This window comes from Notolepis coatsorum (genome assembly GCF_963971535.1).
Source record: "Notolepis coatsorum genome assembly, chromosome: 7".
In the NCBI taxonomy this organism is placed as follows: Eukaryota; Metazoa; Chordata; class Actinopteri; order Aulopiformes; family Paralepididae; genus Notolepis; species Notolepis coatsorum.
The window spans coordinates 38,236,768-38,263,938 of NC_140171.1; the positions used below are offsets into that span (position 1 = coordinate 38,236,768).

Sequence of the window (27,171 nt, forward strand, 5' to 3'; positions counted from 1 at the left end):
GCTGACGCTTTTATCCAAAGCTACTTACAAATTCTGTACGACAAGTCATCAGGAAGGGCACAACTCTATCAGCTGAGTAACAATGTTCATCAAAGTGTTGAGTGCTACAGTGTAGGTTAGTTTATTAGGACAAGTGCATGACGGTAAGGTTAGTTAGGGTTAGATTTTTTTTTTTTTATTCTGATATTTCGAGCCCTTAACACTTTGAGTGCCGACGACGAGATTAGTCGTGCTAACTCGCCATGCGTTGAGTGCCAATGACGAGTTCTCGTTTTTTTAATCGTTATTTCTTTTATTAGCGATATTTAGTGACATTTTTCATCCATCCAGCCTGACGTTATCATTGTGAATGGGTCTGAGCTCGAAAAGGGCAAATACCGCCGCCTATCGTCTCCCGGATGGTAATGCACATCATTGGATTGGATTGGGTGGCCATGTGCATCAGAAAAAAAGTCTGGCCCGGGGTTTTCCCATCTCTGGCAAGCAGTATCGTGTTACCAGATTGACTGAGGACCCTCAGAGCAGCGTCGATTATGTGTTTCGGACTATAACGTTGGATCAATAAACGCGATCAATATTTGGAATGGCGATCAGGAATTGGATTAATCTTTTTGCAGAACATCTGATGTGAGGTAAGGACTCTATTTGACCAGTATTGGGTTAATCAGATGTTTTTTTCATAGCGATCACAACGTGTCTGTGTGTGTGCGTGTATGACGTTAGCGCTGACCAGGTCGCCTAAATATTAAAGGCAACCAACTTGCGTCTAGCCACGCCCCCGCGGCGACGCGGCAGCAGCAGAGCGGAGCTCGGCCGCGGAGCTCCGTCGCGGCAGCATTATATGCCAGTAACCGCCCCTTATTCAGTATCCAGAAATAGCTCAATTGGCACGATCCTACGGCTCGTTGCTGGCTAGTTCGATTCCCTTAATTTTTTTTAACGTGCATTCGCATTCTTTCGCCGTTAAGTTTAGGCATAACTTTAAGCATTGTTTCGGAGTTGGTTAAGGTTAGGCATTGTTTCGGAGTTGCTTAAGGTTAGAAGGGTTAAGTTTAGGCGCTGTTAAGGAGCTGGTTATTTTCTCATCACGAACAATTCCTGGGTTAATCCCGAGGGGGTGCAGGTCCTCTCAAACTCGTGTTCGCCGGACTTGGAACATCTTTCTATCCTATGTCGTCCGTTTCACCTCCCGAGGGAGTTCACAGCAGTCGTCATGACTGCCGTGTATATTCCCCCACACGCGAATACGGGCAAAGCGCTGGGCGAACTACACGATCATCTCAACAGACACCAGATCAAACACCCAGACGCAGCGATGGTAGTGGCCGGCGATTTCAACCAGGCCAACCTGAAGAAAGTGATGCCGTCCTTTTTCCAGCACATCGCTTGCTCCACCAGAGGGAAGAACACACTCGACCACTGCTATTCCCCGTTCAAAGCGGGTTACAAGGCAGTAGCCGCTCCGCCATTAACGGGGTCCACAAGCTCGAGCGATCATGACTCCATCTTGCTATTTCCGGCATATCAACAGAGATCACGTGACGCCGTCGTGTCACGTGAGACAAAGAAGTGGACCGACGAATCAGAGGCCACGCTCAAGGACGTGCTTGCAGACACGGATTGGGATATGTTCATAGGAAGCGCCAGTGACGTCAGTGAACTAGCAGACATAGTGGTGTGCTACATAACAACAATAGCTGATGGTATTGTCCTCAGGAAAACGGTGCGGATTTTCCCAAACCAGAAACCGTGGGTGGATAGCACCATTAGAGCAGCTCTGAACTCTCGTACCACCGCCTACAACCTGGGTAGAGAGTCAGGAAACATGGAGGAGTATAAGGCTTCAGTCTATACTCTACGCAAAGCTGTCAAACTTGCTAAGAGGACATATGCTGATAAACTGGAGACACAAATGGCACAAAACGACACAAGAGGATTATGGCAGGGACTGAAGACAATAACTGACTATAAAGTCAGCGCCCCCTCAATGGGGAGCGACGACGCCTCCCTCGCGGACAAGCTCAACACCTTCTACGCTCGGTTTGGTGTAGACAGTGGCGCTGCTGGCTCTCCGGCTAGTGACGTCACTGGCGCGCCGGCTGTTGTGGAGGGGGGGGGGCAACCGCGAGGGGGGGGGGACGCTCTCTCGTTGTCGGAACACAGTGTGAGAAGAGCATTTATGCAGGTGAACACCAGGAAGGCTGCTGGCCCAGATGGCATAACAGGACGTATACTCAAGACCTGTGCCAACCAGCTGGCCCCTGTGTTCACCGCCATATTTAATCAATCACTGGCGGAGTCAGTGGTCCCTGCCTGCTTCAAGATGTCTACCATCATCCCTGTGCCGAAGAAACCCTCCCCAGCATGTCCAAATGACTACAGACCGGTGGCACTCACCTCTGTGGTCATGAAATGTTTCGAGAGGCTGGTCAAGGACCACATTTGTGCCTCCCTCCCCAGTGATATGGACCCTATGCAATTTGCATACAGGACAAACAGGTCCACCGACGACGCGGTCTCCCAGGTACTGCACAGCACCCTCTCGCACCTTGACCGTCAGAAGGGGGGCTATGTGAGACTGTTGTTCATTGACTACAGCTCAGCGTTCAACACCATAGTCCCCACCAGACTGGTGGACAAGCTGATCGAGCTAGGTCTGAGCTCCGCCCTGAGCGCCTGGGTACTGGACTTTCTGAGCGAAAGACCCCAGGCGGTCAGGGTGGGGGGTCAGACCTCCAACACCATCACCCTGAGCATCGGGTCCCCCCAGGGCTGTGTTCTGAGCCCCCTGCTGTACTCACTCTACACACACGACTGTGTGGCCAAGTTCAGCTCCAACTCCATAGTGAAGTTCGCAGATGACACGGTGGTGGTGGGGCTGATCTCGGACAACGACGAGAAGGCCTACCGGGAGGAGGTTGAGGTACTGGAACGCTGGTGCCAGGACAACAGCCTGCTCCTGAACATTGGCAAAACCAAGGAACTGATCGTGGATTATAGGAGAGGACAGCAGGAGACACACACACCACTGATGATAAACGGGGCTACCGTGGACAGGGTGAGCAGCTTCAAGTACCTGGGGGTCCACATCTCAGAGGACCTGACATGGTCAACACACATAGACACAGTAGTAAAGAAGGCGAAACAGCGTCTCTACCACCTGAGACAGTTAAGGAAGTTCAGAGTATCGGGGAAGATACTCCAGTCCTTCTACTCAGGAGCTGTAGAGAGCATCCTGACCGGAAACATCACTGCCTGGTATGGAAACAGCACGGCACAGGACAAGAAGGCCCTACAGAAAGTGGTGCGCTCAGCCGAGTGTACCACGGGTATTGCACTACCCCCCCTGCAGGTTCTATACAACAAGAGGTGCAAATCCAGAGCCTGCAGGATAATGAAAGACCCTCACCACCCCAATAACAGCCTGTTTCAGCTGCTGAGGTCAGGCAGACGCCTGCGAACCCCAGCTACTAGGACAGAGCGGCTTAGGCTCAGCTTCTTCCCCCAGGCCATCAGAGCCATGAACAATGAACATTGAGTGCTCAGAACATTGAACTGTCCACACACAAGCACACATGAACACACACACGACACGCACACTGTGCACGCTCACACACGAGCAGCCACTTAACACTTTAACATGAGCGGGCACACACTCATGTCGCACACACGCACACTTATGGCCAAAGGAAAGGACACTTTAAATTAGAATAACAGGAACAGTGTATTGCACTACCAAAGCTAACTAGCATGTCACACATGCTCTGTAAATAACTATGTACAGATACCGAGATGTCACTCCATGTTACCTGCTACCTGTTACTGCACAATGTTGTTTTCTTCTTTTGATTCTATTATATGTACCACTGTATTGCACATCGTTGCGGGCAAGACCACCCGCATTTCATTGTATACCTGTATGCCGTGACAATTAAAACTCTTGACTTGACTTGACTTGACTTGGTTAAGGTTAGAGTTTGACTTAGAGAATGGCAATATTTTTTAACGTGCATTCATTTCGCCGGTTAAGTTTAGGCATTGTTTCGGAGTTGGTTAAGGTTAGGCATTGTTTCGGAGTTGCTTAAGGTTAGAAGGGTTAAGTTTAGGCGCTGTTAAGGAGCTGGTTAAGGTTAGAGTTTGACTTAGAGAATGGCAATAGACAGCCTATTTCCGCGCTGCAGCGCGAGGCAATAGACAGCCTATTTCCGCGCTGCCTCTCTCTCGCGCTGCCGTGGTCACATGGGCGTATTGGCCAATCAGAGAAACGCTAAACACAAGTTGGTTGCCTAAAATATTCACGCGACCAGGTCATGGATAATAGATTTTTCAGCCCGCTTCTCTAGCGTGCATAAGTACACATATACTATCGATAATCTAGCGTTTATTTGAAAACTATTCATAAATCAGCCGAAAAATGACAACGTGTTTTGTGTATTCCACTAAAGGGCTATTATCGCGGAATTTCTCTGAAATTACTAGAACTCTCCGAAACTATACTCGTATTCAAAACGGTATAAAACGGAAATGGACCAATGAAAAAACAATCCGTTTCGTACATGTTGACTGCAAGCAAGTCATTGATAAGCGAGGGGTGTTTTAGACCCATAGCCATAATTTAAGATATAGTTTAAGCGTTCGCAAATATCCCCGACCTCCCATTGACTAAGGCGCTGGCACGGAAGGGGTTATCTGGGCATAGGGGCGTGGCTCTCAATGTGTTAAGGAATCAAATAGTCTGCTCTATGGCTGCATCCGTGGCGCTAACGTTATTGTTTTAAAATGCGCAACTGTCGAAAAAACATGGCATTGATAAGAGGAATCGATAATCACGGAGGCATGCGATTCCAGGAATCGGACAATTAGGAACCGGCTCCCAACGGGAACCGGTTTTGGATTCCCATCCCTACATGTAGTACAGGTTGAAATTGTATAAAAATCCATTAAAAAATGAGTGCTTGAGAAAATGTGCGTACCGGTAAAAATACAGTGTGATTATCCAAAATGGCGATCCGCTTCCATTCATTCTGATGCTTGAGTCACAACAACGGACTTCTTCGTCAACTTTCCCCACCTTCCCCCACTCTCACCCGCCCATCTGCGGTCTCTTTTGGAGCGGACGCTTGTTGGCTACAATGGTCAATCATTTTCGCCTCAGTGGTGATTGGTCAGTTCTAGACCGTTCAGAACTGGACGTGGTCATTCGACGGATATATCGTCATGTAACTGGAGACCCAAAGCATGCAATTGGTTGAGTGTGGTGGCGATCGAAAGGCGTCAAATTCAACTTTCGAACAGTGTATTGGATGATCGGTGAAAAATTCAGCCCCGACCAGGTAGACGAGCGCAAAGTGCCACGAATGCGTGTCCAATGCTTATGAGGTTAAAGAAATTACCTTCATCAAGGCATGACATCAATCCATTTTCGACAACTTTGAATGCCTAATTTCACCCTTCTCAAATTCCCAAACTGCCAAGGATTTCCCTGGCCCAGTGGAACTAGGGACTGTGTCTCACCTGTGTGTTGTAGAGCTCCAGGAGGGAGAGTTTAAAGTCCTGGAACACCTGGATATGCGTGTTCCTGACCAGGAAGAATCCATACTTCTCCGTCCTCCCCTCCTCCAGAGACCAGTACTGACCACACTTCACTCTGCCACGCTCCACCACCCTGGAAGAAGGACACACACACACACACACACACACACACACACACACACACACACACACACACACACACACACACACACACACACACACACACACACACACACACACACACACACACACACACACACACACACACACACACACACACACACACACACACACACACACACACACACACACACACACACACACACACACACACACACACACACACACACACACACGAATGATTAACTAGAAATGCAGTGGCCGACAATGGGTGTATCCCAGAATTCTCAAACCACCTTGTGACCATGCCCCTAATTCAAGTCGCTGAGGAGTAGTTAATGTAGTAGTTTTATGAGAATAGCAGGGTTAAGTGTCTTGCTCGCTCAGGGACACTTTGACGCACTGCCGAGAGGAGCCGCAATCTAACTGGGAACCTTCCGATTAGCAGACGACTGTTCTACATCCTGAGCCACTGTCACCCCACATAAGCATTGTAAATAAAGTCAGAAAGAGGCAACCCAGCTACAGCCACCCACCCACACCAAGAGTTAAAGGAACTCTTCACGTAATTGATCACTTTAAATGCATACATTTACAACCTGTGTATCTCTCATGACACAAGACACTGTCCTTGAAACCAGGGGACGTGGTGGGATTCTCACCTGGTGGTCATGACAATGATCAGTACCATCTGCTCCCATACCATGCGCCAGAAGTCCCCAAAGGTCTTGGGTAAAGGACCTGAGAAACACAAAGACCCCGTCAGACCCGTCCCACTGTCCACAACACACACTATCTCAGCCAGATGATACAACTGGCTCTAAAGAGGGTTAAAGTGAGGGTTAGGGTTCAGTTCACAAGGTAAAAAAAATCATGTCACATCACTCCCATTCTGGTATCCCTGCACTGGCTCCCGGTACACTATAGAATTCACTTCAAAGTCCTCACTTTTACTTTCAGAGCACTCCACGGTCAGGCCCCTATCTACATCACTGAACTCATCCATCCCTACACCAACACCGCTCACTCAGATCTGCCGATCAGCACCTCCTGGTGGTCCCCAAGTCCAGGCTCAAAACAAGGGGTGATCGAGCCTTCGAGGTGACAGTACCAAGGCTCTGGAAGGCTCTCCCCCTGGACCTGCCCCCTCTGAAAACTCTTTTAAAAAAACAACTAAAAACACATTTGTTTAGACAGGCCTTTGGTCATACATAGGCACTCTTTCTTGTCCTCACTGTTCCTATAGTTTTGTTTTTTAATTAGTGACTCATGATTTTATCCAAATTCTTTTATTCTACTTTTTTTATCTGGTTTCACTGTTTTTTAACTGCTGTCTGTTTTTTTTTATCCACTTTTTCTCCCATTTTCTATATTTTCTCCCATCCCAATTTCGTATCATCCAATTCAACCCTCCCCTGTCACGGACGCTGTTTCTTGCCTCCCACAAGCCGGCTGCAATGTGGACTAAGTCATACATAGCACAAGTCCCCTCCGGTACTTGAGGTAACAGCAGTCGCATCTTTTCACCTGCGCAGCTCGATCTCTCAGTGGCGAGGAGTAACGCGTGGGAGGCTCACGCTGCCCCCGACACTTCCTGATTCTACTGCGCAGGCGCACCAACCGACCTGTAGGAGTCGCTGTCCACAACGCCCGATCCCCACCCATCAGTTTCCCACCCCCTAATACGGCCAATGTGTATTAGTATGAATGACCAGCTAAACTGAAAGCAAATGTGGAGCGCTGGGCTCGAACTGACGAGCCCAGCGTCTCCAGCATTTCGTGGCGAGCGCCTTGCCCACTACGCCACGTAGCCGCCTTTAACTGCTGTCTGTTGTTGTTGTCATTTATTTCTGATTTTGTTTTGTTGTGTTTTTTATATACTAAGCTGTAGTGTAAAGCACCCTGTGCATTCGTGCTGTGAAGGGTGCTATATAAATAAAAGTCATTCATTCATTCAGTTATGGTTCACTAACTTCACTTTTCCCATTTCGTACAATACTTGTGTAACCACTTGTGTTGTCGATTAGTAGAGTCCTTTCTCAGCATAATCCATGCTGTTCTTCATACTACGGTAGATGCACACTTAGCCACAAACTAAAGTAATAGGGCTACTCTCCAGTCTATTAAAATCAGGGTAAAGTGAAAACATAATTATCAATGATCCAATAGGATCGATGCAATGTAAAAAGATCGGTTCATATCGATACTCTTATTCTGAAAATCCTGTGGCAAGTCTCATTACGCCCAAGCGCAGCTCTGGCAGCTGGACTCACGCAAGATCATCACGTGAAATGTGAAAACAAACCACCTGACAGAGTCAGGTTAGCGGGATGGCTAACATATACGCCCAACAGGAGCAGCATGTGAAACACCCGTGTGTGAAGACGTTACAGCAGGGCTCCAGAGTGCGCCTATTTGGTCGCATTTTGCTACCCGAAATAAGTCCCTGCAAGGTCCAATGCATCTAACATGCTTTGCATCCTTGCCATTCCTGCTAACGCTAAGCTAACCCTGCTCAGAGGCACAGAGAGACTGAGCCTATCTCCCTTCTCTCTCTACTTTCAATGATTTTAAGTAGCAAAACATTACACTATATTCAAATATTCAAAAATCATTAAGTCTGCTATAAGCCATTGTCCCTTTCTGTGTGTGTGTGTCTGTGTGTGTGTGTGTGTGTGTGTGTGTGTGTGCGCATGCACATTCGCCAGATAATGTTGATATTTAAACATAACAAATATAATACATAATAAATTATACATGATCATGCAACATAAATAAATTGTTGTAGGAACGGTTTGGGAGAGGGCGGTAGGGAGGGGTTTTAGGTTGTGTGTTCCAAAAAATGGAACTTAAGTTATTTTAAGTTTAAAGCTCAATATATCGAAATGTGGCACTTTACAGTGAACATGAGGTCTATTTGTATTAAACAATAGATTGTTTTTCATTTAAAATGTCTGGAAGAGCTCAAAAAATTTAAATGTCAAATTACATTTTCGTTGCCTTTTTTGAGTTGGTCTAAATGTTACAGATAGTGTTAATCGATCGCAGGTACCTGGATCGAATCGTATCGTGGTAGACTTATCGTATCGTTGTCCAAAGAATCGAAATCGTATCGTGATGAAACTGGTGATTCCCACCCCTAATAACTATTATGAGACCCAGCTCAAAAAGAGCTAATTTGGCTCCTCCTCCAGATTTACTCAGATTGTGGGGTCGTGGTCAGGTCACGGCTGTCACGCTTTTGGTCACGCTTTCATCTCAAGTACCATTTTATTTTTCCATTCAATCACAAAATGTTTTGCTATATTTAGCTAAGCTTGATTCATTGACTAACTAGCCAAATCGGTGTTTTTATTTATACCTCCCGGAGTATGGTGCTAATTGCTTTAGCATTTTCCAGTCACGTACTGTACATGAAACAGTTAACATTAGCTTTGCTAAGCTACACTTTTGAGCAACTATGGACTTCAGGGGGAAACCATGCTAATGCATTCTAGGTTCGATAGTGTTAGGGGAGGGGTTATGCTAAGGATGGCTCCAGTGTGTCAATCGAGCCATGATTTCAGGCCGGCACAAAAAATCCTGAACACAAAAAAATTGTGAAACTCGATTGTGCCAAGAAAGGACTCTAGCCTTCTACACCATCATGGATGAGTAGGACATAGCGCTAAGGGGTCGGGTCTCTTTGACTAAGTGAAGAGTAAAGTTATAGTTTGTTTCAACAGAGGACAGGTGCTCACCCCGCAGAGGAGTACGGTAGTAGTAGTGTATGTAAATTAGGGCTGGGCGATATAACAATAACGATAATTATCGCGATATATTTTAATAATCGATATCGGAAAAATATATATCGAAAATGAAAAATATCGAATTTGTTATTATTATTATTTTTTTGTTTGTTTGTTACCTGCAACAGGGCAGTTTTAAAACCAGAGACAGTGGACAGACTTGTCTTTCTTGCAACTTAAAGTAATGGCTTTGCTTGTCCAAATGACAATACTGACCAAATTGAGATTTATTTTTCTCTTGTCCATTTATTTTGTTTGCTTTCTAATTTAAAATACAGTTTGAAACCGTCTGTACACAGTATGCTATGTGTGCTAGCAGAGCTAGTCTCCAGTCACGAGTCACGGTGCACGGTGGTTTGTCCACCAAAAAAGCGCCAAAAGATAGAAAAGAAACTAGCAGAGCCAGAACTATTCAACTCCCCTGGAGCCACAGCCAGCAGAGATGGCGGCAACGACAAAGAATAGCTGCAAAATAAACATACATCTGTTGTTTAAAAAAAAACGATTATTTTTATACAATATTGATAATTATCTATATCGAGTGATATGATATTGTTATCGATATCGTTATCACGATATAATTTTTTGCCATATCGCCCAGCCCTAATGTAAATAACTAAGTGAAGTGTAGGCTTAGTAGGTGCTCACCCTGAGTAGCGATGTAGGCGTTGCTCCTCTTGTACCCGTCCATGAAACTGGCATTGATGTAGTCTGTTGTCTGAAGAACATATGAGAGTTGAGACCAACTTCAAAGTGTGATGTTCTACTGCCCCCTATGGATTTACCCTCTGTATCACTACTAGAGGTGGGCGGAATATATTTCCATATTAGTACATGGTATAGGACGGGGCATTGTAGTGCTAATGAAAGCTGTCATTTAGAGACAACTTTGCCTGTGTAATGGATCTGGAGTTGAGTAGAATATGAAAACAGTTAAATTTAATAAATTTAATTACCTCGTCCTCATCATCACAGAACTGGCAGAGTCGCACTCGTGATTGGTCCAGACACAGGACATCACTGTACCTATTCTTGATCTGATTGGATAGCTTCCTGTTAAAAGGGGAGAAATGCATACAGTTGTCATTTTATCTCAAGCACATGCTTTAAATTGAAGGCTTCCATGATAATTAAGACATGACAGAAGATAACCACCATCCAGGTTCATAAACTAGAAAGACTGACTCTTACTTGGAGTAGTCGAAGGTGCCTGCCGGCGGCTCCTTGCGGATCTCCTCGTACTCCTGGTAGATCCCCTTCTTCTTCCTCCTCTTCACGTGCTCCACCAGCTCCCGCACAGTCAACCCGCCTCGCTCTGGCATGTGAATGGACACCTCCATCTCCATGCAGGGGTCCTCGTCCTCAGGACCCCACGACGAGGAGAGGGGTGGGGACTGGGAGGATAGCTGGTGGGGGGGCCGTGGCAAAGACTTCTGTGGTAGTGGGGGCACACCTTCCTCCTCCTCCTCTTCCTCCTCCTCTTCTTCTTCTTCTTCTTCTTCTTCTTCTTCTTCTTCTTCTTCCTCTTCCTCCTCCTCCTCCTCCTCCTCCTCCTCTATGCTCTCGTCCTGGGGTCTGTGTGCAGAGTCTGTCGTCGTACCGTCAACCGCATCCTCATCCCCTTTCTGACACAAGGGTGTGTCAGGAGGCGTGTCCGACTGGGGAGGGGGCTGGCGGTCGCGCCCATTCACATTAGCGTTGGGGCTCGTGCCGCTAACCGTAACCGCTCCCCCGCTCACCGCCGAGCCATTCCAGTGATGGTGGTTCCCCTGCGGCCTGTTTGGACTGTGTTGGTTCTGGCCCTGGCCTCGAGTCCTGCCCTCCAATCCACCACAGTGGTTAGCGTGTGGGTTAGCGTTGCTATCATCATAGCAGTTGGAGTTAGCCACCACTAGCACAGAAGCTAACACTGTATTCATATGGGTGGGATAGTGGGATAGCGTAGCGCCCGCGCTAGTGTTGCTGCTCTCCAGGCTGTAGGAGCGCAGCAGGCTGCCCATAAAGTCGTGTGTGTCTTGTGTGTCACCCGGGGCAGAGTGTGTGTGTGAGTTAACACAGGACTGAATCCAGGCCACGTGGCTGTACTGGGAAGTCCCGCCCAGGTGCTCCGGGAGGGAGGAGACTGGGATGTGATTGGCCAACTCGTGGGCTTTCACCGTGCAGACCTGGGAATGCGACATGGAACACAGATTACATATTCTTCACTACAAATAAAATACAAACATTATGAGTGGCTAGTGTTGTCACAATACCAACATTTTTACTTCGACACCGATGCAAGCCTAAGTATCATGATATCGGTTCTAAAACAATACCACGGCAAAAACCTAAAATATCAGGAAAGGTAATGGAATATATTAAATGACAGAACATGGAAAATACAATAAAATAACAAAATATGTTGATGCTGTTGAAACTTAAATAATAAAAAAATAATACAATTATTCTGATAGAGCTGCTACACACTACACACTATGAGAGAGTGAGAGAGAGGGAGAGAGAAAGTGCATTGGACCGTTTTTAACTGCTGGGTATCGCAATGCTTTTCTAGTATGGGTATATGGTGCAACCCTATAAGTATATATGCAAATTTTGTTTTTTTTATAAAAAATTTGAATGTTGATTTAGAATTCGAATGCCAACGTAACGAACGAAGGTTCGAACGTTTGGGCTCAGCTCTAGTATGGTGCAAACCTATAAGTGGTGTATGGTGCAACCCTATAAGTGGTGTATGGTGCAACCCTATAAGTGGTGTATGGTGCAACCCTATAAATGGTGTATGGTGCAACCCTATAAGTGGCACACACAATGCAAGTACTAATCTGACAACATGTCCGGTTGGAATTATACTTACTCTTTCCCTCAGCTTCTCGCGGACAAAGAGGCGAAGGACGGCGAAAGGAGCTCGAAACCAGAGAGGCGACGACACGATAAAGACACATTTTAGACGAGCCGGGAATGCACCCTGAGGACAAACAAGACGGATACATTGTTGTCTTATGATGATGAAAAGTTAAAACACAAAGCACATTCACCTTCCACAGCTGCTCGTCTATGGCAATGCTATAGTGTGAAGAATGAATGCAGAGCTCTGCATGCTTATAGCGTTGTCAAGCAATGGACAAAAGGCTAACAATGTCAGACAATTCTCTTAACACAATGTTTCAAGTTCAAGTTTCAAGTTTCTTTAATAGTTGTCATACAGAAGTACAGAATACTTTTATACAAAATGCTTCTTACTGTTACGCTCCAGAGACTGTGCAAGACAAGATAAGTATGAAATAAAATAACATAGTATAGCATGTAAATTAGAAGTAAAAAAATGAGGTCACAGTGTTCAGTATAGACATATGTACAATTTTCGATGCAGAATAGACGTAACTGAGTTACCATATAATATACAATACTGTGTAGTGTACTAATATACAATACTATATAGTGCAAGGCAGAAATAGGATGAGGTGCAATTTAGGTACAATTTACAGTAGGTGTACGAGTTGTAGTGCAAATCCTTTATCAATAAATATAAAGTGTGTTTGTGTGATCTAAAGTGTGGAGAGTGGGTGCTGCAGTGTGTTGTTTGTTTAAGTGAGTGTGTGCGTGTGGGTGTGTGTGCTGTGTGCATTTGATGGTTGTTGCATAGTGTTTATTGTTCGTTTAGCAGCCTGATGGCCTGGGGATAGAAGCTTCTTCTGAGTCTTTCTGTGCTCGCCTTAAGACTCCGGTATCGCTTGCCTGACCGCAGCAGGTCAAAGAGGCAGTTGTTCGGGTGGCTCGAGTCCTTAATAATTCTCTTAGCCTTCCCCTTGCACCGCTTGTTGTAAATGTTCTGGAGGGTGGGAAGCCCCCCTCCAATTGTGCGTTCGGCTGAACGTGTCACTCTTTGTAGTCTGCTACGGTCTTGTGCAGTGCTATTCCCAAACCAGGAGGTGATGTTGCCAGTCAGGATGCTCTCTATTGTACATGAGTAGAAGTTCCTACGGATCTTCTGACTGACTTGGAACTTCCTTAGGCGCCTGAGGAAGTAGAGGCGTTGTCGTGCCTTCTTCATAACACTGTCAATGTGTGTGGTCCATGTCAAATCCTCGGATATGTGGGCTCCGAGGTACTTGAAACTGTTCACTCTCTCAACCGGTGCCCCGTCGATGCTGAGGGGGCTGTAGTCCTTGACCCCCGACCTCCTGAAGTCCACAATCATCTCTTTTGTTTTGCTGACGTTCAGGGAGAGGCAGTTCTCCTGACACCACTGTGACAGGTTCTCTACCTCTTCCAGGTAGGCCCTTTCGTCGTTGGCAGAGATTAGGCCCACCACTACTGTGTCATCAGCAAATTTGATGATGGTGTTGTTGTTCCGCTGTGCTACGCAGTCATGTGTGTACGGGGAGTAGAGGAGGGGGCTCAGAACACAGCCCTGGGGGGCCCCTATGTTGAGCGTGATGGATGAGGAGGTGCAGTTGCCTGCTCTTACCACCTGGGGTCTGCCCGTCAGGAAGTCCAAGACCCACTGGCAGAGGTCATAGTTCAAGCCCAGGTCCCTGAGCTTGGCTATGAGTTTGGAGGGGACTATGGTATTGAATGCTGAGCTGTAGTCGATGAACAGCATTCTCACATAGTTCCCCTGCCTCTTGTCCAGGTGTGATGCTGCTGTGTGCAGCACATGGGCTATGGCGTCCTCCGTGGACCTGTTGGGGCGATATGCAAATTGCAGAGGGTCCAGGTTGATGGGGAGGGAGGAACAGATGTAGCCCTTCACTAGCTTCTCAAAGCACTTCATGGCTATGGAGGTGAGGGCTACAGGGCGGTAGTCGTTGAGGCAAGCGGGCGTAGATTTTTTGGGTACAGGGATGATGGTGGACTTCTTCAGACAGGTGGGGATGACAGCCTGTCTGTCAACAACGAGTTTACTCGTTTTTGGGATTGTTATATAGTTTATTCGCTATATCTATTCATAATTCATAGCCGCAGCCTCTGCAGTCCCTTCAGACCCTGTCTGAGCTGGCAGACGGTCAACACCGCCCTCTACTGCCAGGCGGAGCTATTGCATCTCATTGAAAATTAGCTTGTGTCTTTTAGGAGGCGATCGGAGCCGGGCGGCCAGGGTTTAAATATTCAGGCGAGCCACTTCTATACAACGATGGCATCAGTAACTCCGCCCGCCCGTCCGTCATTGTGAAACGTCGGTAGTGTGGTGCGGACCTCCACAAGCATTATTTGGAATTGCGATAAAATATTTGGATTATCTCTTTTGCATTACATCAGATACAAGGTAAGAACATCATATATGAATTTGATCGTTGATCTGACATTTATTTCTACCGCGATCAAAGCGATCTGTGTGTAGGTGTATGTGCTTATTACCGTTGGCTGTGGTGGTGGTGGGGGGGGCGCCCCACTACGACGGTAATTTCATGTATGGACGAGGAGACATGAGTGATAATCTAGCGTTGATTTCAGGATGATTAGATAATCAGCCGAAAAATTACAACGTGATGACTGGATTACAGTAACATGCATTTTTCTCGCCTTTTCCTGGAATTACTGAAAAACACCCAAACCATACTCTATTCAAAACGGTATAAAACGGAAATGTACGAATGAATAAACAATCTGTCTCTGCAATGTTGACTGTCTCGGCAATGTTGTTGAAAAAAATGTTTTTTTAGAGTCACCTTTTATTTTTTACAAAAAGTGATGTTTGGTGAAAGTTAGATTTGCACTTTATTAATCCCAATAGGGAAATTCATTCTTGTTTTAAGTGAAGTTTGGTGAAAAAGCAAGTTATTGCACTATTAATCCCAATAGGGACATTCATCTTTGTTTGATCAAGAGTAACCTTTTATATATATTAGGGATGTCCGATATTATCGGCCTACCGATATTATCGGCATTAAAATGTGATATCGGAAAATATCGGTATCGGTTTTCAATTTTTTTTTTTTTTACATTTCTATAACCTTTATTTACCCAGGCAAGCAAGTAAGAACAAATTCTGATTTTATTTATTGTCAAAGGTATGCATAATGTTGTGTTAATTCCACAACAAGATATATGTAATGTTAATTACCTGAAATTGTTCCATTTTTTTGGGGGGGGGAACCCTGCATATATCGGTATCGGTTGATATCGGTATCGGAAATTAAGAGTTGGACAATATCGGTATAGGTAAAAAAGCCAATATCGAGCATCCCTAATATATATATATATATATATTATTATATATTTTTTTGTAAGTGAAGATTGGTGAAAGTTAGGTTTGCACTTCAATCCCAATAGGGAAATTCATCTTGGTTTGATTTTTTTTGTGTCAAATAAAAACAAAGGTTATTTGAATGATTTCCTTGGCGTTTCTACTTTTCAAGAGAAAAAAATCGATTAAAATCGTAAATCGGATTTAAAAAAAAATCTGAGATTTTATTTTTAGGCCATATCGCCCAGCCTTAACCCACAGTCTGCGAATCAGAGGCTGAGTAGGGCGGGTCTTCACGACAAGTTTGGTTGACTCTCACCCGGGGCAGTGCAGAGCCTGCACTGCTATAATGAATATTTTTAGAAGGCTCTGGGGCAGTGTAACGCATAATTATGTTTATTATATATATCTATGGTGTAGCGTATGTTAGCGGGCCTCCGTCATCTTACTACACTTAGTAAGTAACTTACTCTCATTCATGCTTGCTCGCACACACACACGCTCTCTCTCTCTCGCTCTCTCACTTTCATTCTCACACTCGCGCACACACACACACAAAGTGCCAACGCTTGGTTTGCACAAGCTGAACCGCTTAACGTGTGGTTTTGTTTTTGCGGTAAACAAAATAAATAAATAACGGAAAATTGGCACTGTTGGATCTCACGTGAATCGATACTCGGTAGTACCGACGTGTTTCGGTAGGTACCTTTAAAAGTACCGAATTCGGTACCCATCCCTAATACCCAGATAAAACATTTAACATTTTTGGAAAACCATGGGGAAATATTCAATCCCAGTGAGGACAAGACAAGATGTATGCAGAGAAAAAGACAGAAGTGGAAGAATGGGTCCATCTTTACCTTGAGTAAGTTGAGTATCTTGACACAGAGCTCATAATCAAAGTTTCCATAGGTGGAGTTGGTCATGTCATCGATAAATATGAGGCCGTCTTTCTGAGTCTGAATGCTGTGGGGAGGAGGGACAGAGTCAGTCAATTTGTTATAGGGAGGAAGGATAAAGTCAGACAATTTATTATAGGGAGGAGGGACAGTCAGAATTTATTATAGGGAAGAAGGATAAAGTCAGACCATTTGTTATAGGGAGGAGGGACAGAGTCAGACAATGTATTATAGGGAGGAGGGATAGAGTCAGAATGTATTATAGGGAGGAGGGACAGAGTCAGACAATTTATTATAGGGAGGAGGGATAGAGTCAGAATGTATTATAGGGAGGAGGGATAGAGTCAGAATGTGTTATAGGGAGGAGGGACAGAGTCAGAACGAATGTGTTATAGGGAGGAGGGACAGTCAGAATGTATTATAGGGAGGACGGACAGAGTCAGAATGTATTATAGGGAGGAGGGACAGTCAGAATGTATTATAGGGAGGAGGGGCAGAGTCAGAATGTATTATAGGGAGGAGGGACAGTCAGAATGTATTATAGGGAGGAGGGACAGAGTCAGAATGTATTATAGGGAGGAGGGACAGAGTCAGAATGTATTATAGGGAGGAGGGACAGTCAGAATGTATTATAGGGAGGAGGGACAGAGTCAGAATGTTTTATAGGGAGGAGGGACAGAGTCCGAATGTATTATAGGGAGGAGGGACAGAGTCTGAATGTATTATAGGGAGGAGGGGCAGAGTCAGAATGTGTTATAGGGAGGAGGGACAGAGTCAGAATGTGTTATAGGGAGGAGGGACAGAGTCAGAATGTGTTATAGGGAGGAGGGACAGAGTCAGAATGTGTTATAGGGAGGAGGGACAGAGTCAGAATGTGTTATAGGGAGGAGGGACAGCCAGAATGTGTTATAGGGAGGAGGGACAGAGTCAGAATGTGTTATAGGGAGGAGGCAGAGTCAGAATGTGTTATAGGGAGGAGGGACAGAGTCAGAATGTATTATAGGGAGGAGGGACAGAGTCAGAATGTATTATAGGGAGGAGGGACAGAGTCAGAATGTATTATAGGGAGGAGGGACAGAGTCAGAATGTATTATAGGGAGGAGGGACAGTCAAAATGTGTTATAGGGAGAAGGGACAGTCAGAATGTGTTATAGGGAGGAGGGGTGGAGGGCTATTGATAAATAAGAAGGAAAGAAAGAACAGCTCACTCCTCAATGGCTTTGTCCAGCTGATAGATTATGGCCTGGAGCACGGCCTTATGGGTAGTGACGTCTGGCCGGTGGAGACGAGCAGTGAAGAGAGCTAAAGCAGCGCCCTTAGCATCACGGCCAGGCTGGAAAAAAATAAATAACGCACACACACACACGATTAGGCCATTGTATACACCAAGTCCTCATACATTCTGAAAAAAGACTGATTCAAATTACCACGTGTAACATGGCTACCAAAGTTCAATGACCGTATTTTCATTTGACCTCTCACCAGAACTGTGAATTTGCCGCTCAACAGTTCAGAGCGCAGTGGCTCCTCGTCTGGGTTGATGTTGAAGATGCCCTCTTTGATCCGTGTGTTCTGATTTAATCAACGATAAAGACAGCAGTGATTAGACTGATGTTAAACTGGTAAAACGGCCTCACAAAATGTAGGCGGGTTACAGCGCCTTCCTTTGCTGGTCTCCTTTGGGAGAGATGAGCCAAAAACACTATAAGAAGCAAACATCAAAAGTAATTAAGTAATGAACATTATTCTTGGTTCTGAAAACTTAAAAAAAAACATTTCTCTATTCTTCTGACACAAACAGTCATCTTGGATTCTTGTTTGGCCAAGTTTCACTTCAATCTATTGTAATTGGTTCAAGTATAGTCCATTCTAGACCATGTGCCACTGTATACTTCTTTGAGATACTCGCACAATCCTCAACTGAAGCTCACATTTGAATGCAGCAGATCCATGTCGCCAGCAGGCATGACAAAGTGTCACCAATGGTACAGTGTCATCTATGGGTCAGTCTGATCATAACATGATTCATTTATAATCAATCTAAGTATCGTCACAAGTTGAAAACACACAAAACCAAATACTAGGGCAAGGGTACTCAAATACAAATCTTAAAGGTCCACAAATGTTCAATAAGACAAAGGTCCGCTTATTAGAGAGGGGGATTTGCTTAATTTTACGTGTCATTTCCTCTTTTTGTTTGCCTTCAAACATGACTCACCACACTTTTTATTATTTCTGCATCAGAGAATGCCTTCTTGTGTTTAGCCAACACCCATGCCACTCAGAGTGAGGATTTGGGTTGCTTTTTCTCATTGTGACATAGATGTAACAAGAATTCTGCTTGCAGCTTGATATGACGATTTCATTCCATTTATTTTTGTGGTTCTTAGTGCTGAATTTTGAGGAAAGGTTGCATCAAAATAACTGTTTTGTTTAATATTTCCACAAGAAGCTATCGTTTCTTGGCATAGAATAGGATAGAAATACTTTATTCATCCCGAGGGAAATTTGGCACTACAAATCGCTCACGGTAAACATTTAGGTAGACAAAACAAAGTCAGGAATAAGAATAAAAATAAGCCCAAGAATAAAATACGGTCCGGGATATACATTTCCTATGTTATGTATATACATTCTAATATAAAATATACAGTAAAAATATTAGGCACATGGTTTGGTGCTCATTGGAGGGAGGATGCATCATTTTTCAATTCATCTTTGAATTGCCGATTTTCAGTCGACTTTTCTTTTACTGGCCATCTTTGAACATGCCTGCCACCTACGCTCAGACAGGACGCTGAATGCGATTGGACCAAAGCAGAGTAGACAGACACACAGACAGTGGAGCAGTTGGACATGCAGAGCCCTGCTTTCAGTGGAGATGGAGATAGTGGAGACTCATTGCGTTGTGGATAATACAGATAATACATATGACAAGTATAATTTGCTCAGAGTCCAGAGACAGTTGTGGTTCGGTCCGGGTCCGGATGGGAGTCCGGACTTTGAGGATGCCTGGGTGATGAAACACTGGTCTCCCCAAGCCATGGAGGGGCTCGTGTGACTGTTTATATATTAGCAATTACAAAGGCAAGCTGGAGAACAAGGTGTGTGGCAGGGACTGTGGCAAATTACCAACTAACTACAAGCCCATTACAGGCCTGTAATGAGGACCCCAAGCTCCCTGATGAACTTAAGGAATTCTACTTTTGATAACAGAGTCTGCCTACAGTGGGGTCCACCTTTTGTGATTTGGGAGCATGGGGTCAGGTGTCTGCTGCGCAATCAGAACAATAGCAGGACCTGACCTTGTGTCCTAAGCTACTTTAAAATGGTGTGCTTTTTTTTTTGTATTTTTAATTGGTCTATCAACCAGTATACTAATATATATAATAATAATTCCTGTGTTTGAGAAGCCCACTGTTAGCTATCAGTGCTGTGTTAGATCCCCACCAGAGCTGTGTTTGATCCCCATCAGTGCTGTGTTCGATCCCCATCAGTGGTGTGTTCGATCCCAATCAGTTTGCCAACATGGCCAATTGGTGGATGATCAGTCTATGTCTTGGCCTTCTTTTTTTTTAAACTTTGACCAGTCAGCTGGTTCTTTTCAGCGTTTATCGCTTTTTCTGGTCAAGCATGACCGACAGAAACAGGTTGAATGGGATATAGATCGGGGAAAGACACTCTGAGAAAATACGGCGAGTCCGGGAGTCGAACTCGTGTACCCCAGATCCGTGACGCGCACGGTTGTCCCCGACGCTGAAATAGCGCTGAGATACGCGGTGAGCTACTGGAGCCCCCCGTCTTGGCCTTCTTACTAGGCAGAACACAGTGAAAATCAACAATAGATATTTAAACTCATTGACCAATAGCACAGGTGCCCCTCAGGTGTGTGTTCTCTCTCCTCCGCTCTACTCATTATATGACTGTATTTCACACTCCGACACTGTGAAGATGACTACGTTTGCTGATGATGATACAACACTGGTGGGACCGATTCCTGTAATGACGAGACGGCTTATATAAATTATGTCTCCTCTCTAGTCGACTGGTGTAGCAATAACAATCTGGAACTGAACATCAACAAAACTAAAGAACTTACTTTTTTTAAGTTCACTTTTGTCAAAAACTATCATATGGCAATTCTACAGCCCACAATAAAAAAAAGACTACTGGGCAGTGAACTCCCCACCATTTCTGATCTCAAAACCAGCCCTCTTTTCTTGATCCTCGAATCACAAGGGTTGATTTCCTCAGGAGGACCAAACCAAAGGTTTTAACATTCTAAAAAGGACTCCTCACACCCAGCCAACCCCCTATTCAATCATCTCCCTTCAGGGTAAAATACTTGACAGTATTACGACCAGAACACCTTGCTTCCTCAATAGCACTTACCCTGAAGCACTCCACATCTTAAATGCTTCACTGGTTGCATAAACGTATATAAAGGCCTTCAGGGGCGGCTAGGTGGTGCAGTGGGCAAGGCACTCACCACCAATGCTGGAGACGCTGGGTTCGAGCCCAGCTCTCCACATTGTTTTCAGTTTGGCTGGTCTTCCGTACTAATACAATTGGCAGTATTAGGGGGAGGGAAAACTGAGGGGTGGGGATCGGACGTTGTGGACAGCGACTCCTACAGGTCGGTTGGTGCGCCTGCGCAGTAGAATCAAGAAGCGATGGGGGCAGCGCCCCTCCAAAGCGCAGACCCCTGACGCTGAAAGATCGCGCCGCGCAGGTGAAAAGATGCGACGGCTGCTACCTCGAGTATCGGAGGGGACTCGTGCTATGTATGGCTTCGTCCACATTGCAGCCGGCTTGTGGGAAGCAAGAAACAGCGTTCGAGACAGGGGAGGGTTGAATTGGACGATACGAAATTGGGATGGGAGAAAAATAGAAATGGGAGAAAAAGTGGATCAAAAAAAAATATATAAGGGCCTTCAGCACATGCACTTTAATGTCACTTTAACCTCTTAAGCCTGAGCGGTCCGGTACCGGTACGAGAATGACATCATGCCATAAATCCATCTCTACAGAATGTATGAATTAATGTTGCGTTTTTTTCTTCTTCAAATGTAGCCAAGAGTAAAGACCCTAACCCTGTCAAAACAGCAGTGAAGGTGTATATTTTCAGCACTACGTTTGTTTACCAATCATTTTAAATGTTATTAGTGAAATATTCGTTTATAGAAATCTGAGGGCATCGAGTCGGAAAAAGGCGAGGATTTGGCGCAACCTAACTTGAGTGTAGTCTTTTGAGAGACGAGACCCAGGGCTTTTGAATAATAAAAAAAACTACACTTCCCAGCTCACGCCAGCCCCGGTCAATCATCGGACTTCTTTTTCCGTTTTTTCCCCTCTTTATTTTCGGGATCATATCTCACGAGTGGAACAAACCTGAAAGTTATTGCCATAAATTAGAATGTAGTTCGTTTCTCTACCTTTCTGTGAACGTCTAGCAAAAAACAGCGTTGCAATCTGATGAAAAATAGCAGAGAGATTTACATTATAAAAAAGTAACTGTACTTACAGTAGATTTCATTCACGGTTTTTGCTGGACGCCTGGTGAAGTGGTGATACTAAATCCAGATTGAACTCTGCCATTGGAAAGGAGAGATTTGGCCCGATCCATAGATGTGCGACTTGGCCATAATAAGGTAATTTATAGGCCTGATATTCTATAATCCTATTTCAAATTGCATTGGATGGAAGAATTCAGTACTGTATTTACCAAACCTTCCGTTTAATCATCTGCCCTTTATTCATTTGCTTAGATTTTTTGTACATGATCTCAAGAAGGTGCTGAATGAGCTCAGTAGCAATTTTTCATGTCTGGTAAATTTTAGCATGGTGTTATTCATCGTCAAAGAAAACAATTATTATATTCTCCTTTGGTTCATTACAATTTACTCAAGCCTAGTAACAGACACACTATTTCTGACACTGGGAATACATTCCCTGAGATCCATAGATGTCCCTAGATACCAAGAACATGCAAGTGGATCTTATAGAAGTGGAGCAATCTTCCATTTACTTAGCGTTCACAAATCAGCATGGGTTGCCGGCACTGTTTGAACTGCGGGCTGAGTATGAGGAGCTTGACGGCAACATTTGCTTCAGGCTCTCATAGGAAATGAAGGGATGCGTTACTTGGATTTGAACAAGTCGTCAATAGTCGCAGGAGAGCAACGAAACAGCCATAGAGATAATCTAATTCTTTGGAAACAGTGTCACATTTATGTCTATACCTTTTAGGGATGGGTACCGAATTCGGTACTTTTAAAAGGTACGAAACACGTCGGTACTACAAAGTATCGATTCACGTGAGATACTGAAGACATAAAAAAAAAATATATATATATATATATATATACGCTTACCTAGGATTTTACTTGATTCAACAACTAAGCAGTCGGGGCAATGGCAAGCCGAAAACGGTCGAAAGTGTGGTTATTTGAAGTTTGGATTTTTTTTCCACAACTGAGGTAGGTAGATTACATTTTTAGAGACTTGCCTCTTTTCCATTGCATAGTACCTACTCGACTCTACCCTACTCTACCCGCTTTAGGTACCTGGTACTTCGTTCCTTTTCCACTGCAGGTAGTACTCAGTTTGTCTCCGTGTGGGGAGGCGGAGCCGCTGGCATATAGCCATGAGAGCTCCAGCATAGCTATGTCCGTGAGGGCTTGGAGCAAGCCAGAGTAAATACAGTTTTCAATCAATCAATCAATAACATTAACCAGACTCTCGTTGTGTCTATTCTGCTAACGTTAACGCTACCTCTCATGTCTATTCTGCTAACGTTAACATTACCTCTCATTGTGTCTATTCTACAAGCTTTAACGTTAGCACATTAGCACCTAAGCTAACAACAAGCTTTAACGTTACCTCTCGCGTCTATCTGCTAACGTTAGCATTAGGTAATAACCGGTTTAAAATGGATGGTGATTACCTTACGTTGTGTCTATTCTACTAGCATTAACGTTACTAGTACAAACAATCAATAGCGAGTTATATTCATCACGCTATGTTCGCTAGCCATGCTAAAACGCAAGCACATTAGCACTTTAAGCTAACAACAAGCTTAACAAATCAGCGATCTTTTTGTGAGAGTAAACTCTCCGCTCTGTGGTAAATTGTGTTGATGTCGGTTTTGTTTCATCAATAAATGAGGCAGAATACACAGTGAATCTATCCTTTTTTGTTTATTGCACTTGTTCCTGCTGCAAACAAATAATGAATCCTAAGCGAGGCATTAAAGATGGCGGCTTTCTGTTTTTGTGCAGACGCTCCAACGTGTGACATGTATCTCTTCTGACCAATCAGTGGTCTGCAGTGTTTCACGTCACTTTTCTGGTACCACTTCTACCCGCTTGGAACCTCGACAGAGCAGGGACTAAAAAAGTACCCAAAAAGTACCCAAAAAGTACCTGGTACCAGGTACTTTGGTAATGGAAAACCGAAAATGCAGAGTAGAGTAGAGTCAAGTAGGTACCATGCAGTGGAAAAGGGGCTTAAAGTACCGAAAAAAGGTACCGTTGGGTACCGGTATCGATTCACAGGTACCGGTACCGTATCGGTTCAAATGTGAACGGTACCCATCCCTAATACCTTTGCTACAATAATAATAATAAAGAAATTAAACGCACACAATGGGTCAAAATCTTCTGCTTTTCAGTCTTTCGGCCAAATGCCAAATATGTTATAATTGCTATTTTCGGTGACGGAAATTTCGGTGCATCCCCAAGTGAAAGTAAAACATAATTTAGGCTACTTAATCACGGAGAGCAAATTACATAGCTGGCACAGAGCGCCGTCATCACCCATCAGCTGTCATACGGTAATTCACTACCTTGTATGCCTGGAAGAGGTCGATGGCTCTGGAGACATCAAACTTGCGGGCCATGAGGAACTTGACAGCTGTGGACTGGGAAACCAGAGCAGCACTGTGGGGATGCTCCCTGCTACGAACCACGCTCAGGAACTCCTCCACCGCCTAGGAAAGACAACGGGGGGGGGGGGGGGGGGGGGGCAGAGAGAGAAAAGTGACATTCAAGCAGAGATAGGAAGGCAGGAGGAAGGGAACATATTGATAGCGATGGAAGTAAGAACGGGGCAGGAGGCAGAGGGAGAAGAGATGGTGTGAAATAAACCAAAAGGTACACTATGCAGAGCCTGCAATTAGTTAACAAAATGTATTGATTGATTGAAAACTTTGTTAACAGATTGCAGAATGGGTACAATACACAGTACGGCTCAATACACACAATTGTTACGGGGATGCAGACCAGGGACCTATACCCGGTACCTGGTTCAACTAAGTCGATCAAAAGTCCCATTATCCAGATTCAATTAACCAGATGTTTTAATCCAGGCTTTCCCTGTTCCTCGAACGCTGATTCAGTCTCGTTAATTCGAACCAGACTTGATACTCAGGATAATTGCGCGCGGCCACCTCACCTGAAAAGACAGCAGGTGTCGATCGCAGAAATTCTCATTTTCTAACGGCATTGATTGATTGATTGAAAACTTTATTAACAGATTGCAGAATGGATACAATACAGTACGGCTCAATAGCCTCACCGACAAGTTAACCTCTTCCACTCGTGGAATATTTAAAAAAAATCCGCCTAAAATATATACCTAGGTAAATTGAATAATGCTCGACTTTTACAAGGTCCATTTGCATATTCTTGGTATCTAGGGACATCTATGGACCTCAGGGAATGTATTCACAGTGTCAGAAATATTGTGTCTATTACTAGACTTGCTTAAATTGTGATGAAACAAAGGAGAATATGAATTATGATTTTTCTTTGCATCTTTGACAGTGAATAACACCATGCTAATAATGACCAAACATTAAAAACTGCCACTGACCTCGTTCAGTACCTTCTTGAGATCATGTGTTCAAAAAAATCTAAGGAAATTAATAAAGGGAAGATGATTAAACAGAAGGTTCTGTAGATACAGTACTGAATTCTCCCATCCGGACCAATGCTATTTGAAATATTATTATAGAATAGGAGGCTTATAAATTACCTTATTATAGCCAATTCGCACATATTATCTTTCAAATGCTTCGAGTTCAATTTGGATTTAGTATCACCAGGCGTGCATAAGAACAGATAATGAAATCGACTGTACTTTTTTATTTCCCCCACAGTGCAACCGATTTCCTCGACACACCGATCGGCACTTCTGGTTTTGGCGAGAGTGTAACTCGCCCGACCATCCACCAGGCGGCGGTATTGAGGCGTTGCAATCTCATACAGGGTCCCACTGCAGTCCGGAGCTTGGCTGGATGAATTATGAATGCCATGGCGAAAAAATGAAATATGTATCCCAAAAGCGGCATAAGTCGTTCTTGGCGTTCAACGCATAGCCGGCAAAAACGACGTAACTCGTTCTTGTGTTAACACGACAATGTATGAATGAAAAAATATAACGTTACCACATCCGGAACGATAGATACCCGATGTTGAATGGGCCATAGTAATGTCGATATAGCTATAATATTTAAAAAATTATAGCCCTGCAAAGAAGGTAAACATCTCCATAGGGTTACAGCACTGGCAGACTGGGCCCAAGGATGGGTACAATGCATGGCGGACAATGTGTTAATGTCTGATTTAATGCATGTCTTAAGTTAAATAAGACATTAAGCACGCCCCAGACTTCTCTTACATCATCTTACATAATCTCTTACATCAGTGACCTTTGACCTAATAGAACCTTCCATTCCATTCTTAATTATTTTTATTTAAAAATATTATTATAATTTTTTTAATTATTATGATTTTTTTTTCTTTGTATCATTCCATTTTGGCTGTTGGGGTGCTTAATGTCTGATTTAATGTATGTCTTAAGTTAAATAAGACATTAACACGTTGAACGCCAACAACGGCGTATCACGTGTTTGGGATCAATATTTCATTTTTTTGCCATGGCATTCATAATTCATCCAGCCTCCCTCCGGATCGCAGCTGGACCCTGTTCTGACATTGCAACGCCTCAATACCGCCGCCTGGTGGATGGTCGGGCGAGTTATACTCATGCCAAACCGGAAGTGGCGATCGGTGCATCGAGGAAATTCCTCCGCCAGAGATATATTGTGGCGTGGATCAATATACAGATTCGAGTGCATTTGGATCGCTTTCGAAACGCAATAATCAATATGATTTCGGCGTTTATTGCGTCATACAAACCGGAAATGGATCTAGCAGATCGACGTCAAATAATTGGACTATTTTGCCTCCAGTCTCATCGGCGAACGGTAAGAGGAAACTAGCGTTATTTTCAGCTTGATTGTCCATTTCTTTGTTTGCAATCCATCTGATCAATATATTAACCCATACTAAATAAAGCCGTTACTGATGATCAAGGAATTATAAATGACCCCCCCCCCCCCCGTTTCCTTCACGCATGATGAAGCATAATGTATACCGATCATATACATTTGAGTTTTTTGTGTATAGGAAAGAAACGCCAATCGATAATCTATCATATGCTTCAGGGCCTATAACTAGCGTTTTTGGAATTACAGCAGAAAAGCTTAAAAACATACTTATATTCTCGACGGTATTAAATTAAAAAAAAAATATGTTTTACATTTTTTATTTTATTTAAATTTTTTGGTTAACACTTTAAT

At 44.2% G+C, this 27,171-nt stretch overlaps 1 protein-coding gene across 1 annotated transcript in view; it reads right to left on the reverse strand.

Moving 5' to 3' along the window:
• The window catches only part of ptpn9b (protein tyrosine phosphatase non-receptor type 9b), an 85,016-nt gene that overhangs the window by 7,782 nt on the left and 50,063 nt on the right, over positions 1-27,171 (reverse strand). The window contains exons 2-11 of the mRNA XM_084319120.1: positions 24,373-24,516; positions 18,009-18,098; positions 17,735-17,859; positions 16,488-16,593; positions 12,295-12,405; positions 10,632-11,605; positions 10,397-10,493; positions 10,089-10,158; positions 6,315-6,393; positions 5,515-5,665 (exon numbers count right to left, since the gene is read on the reverse strand). Coding sequence (XP_084175246.1) covers positions 5,515-5,665; positions 6,315-6,393; positions 10,089-10,158; positions 10,397-10,493; positions 10,632-11,605; positions 12,295-12,405; positions 16,488-16,593; positions 17,735-17,859; positions 18,009-18,098; positions 24,373-24,516 — 1,947 coding nt within the window. The remainder of the gene's footprint in view (positions 1-5,514; positions 5,666-6,314; positions 6,394-10,088; positions 10,159-10,396; positions 10,494-10,631; positions 11,606-12,294; positions 12,406-16,487; positions 16,594-17,734; positions 17,860-18,008; positions 18,099-24,372; positions 24,517-27,171) is intronic.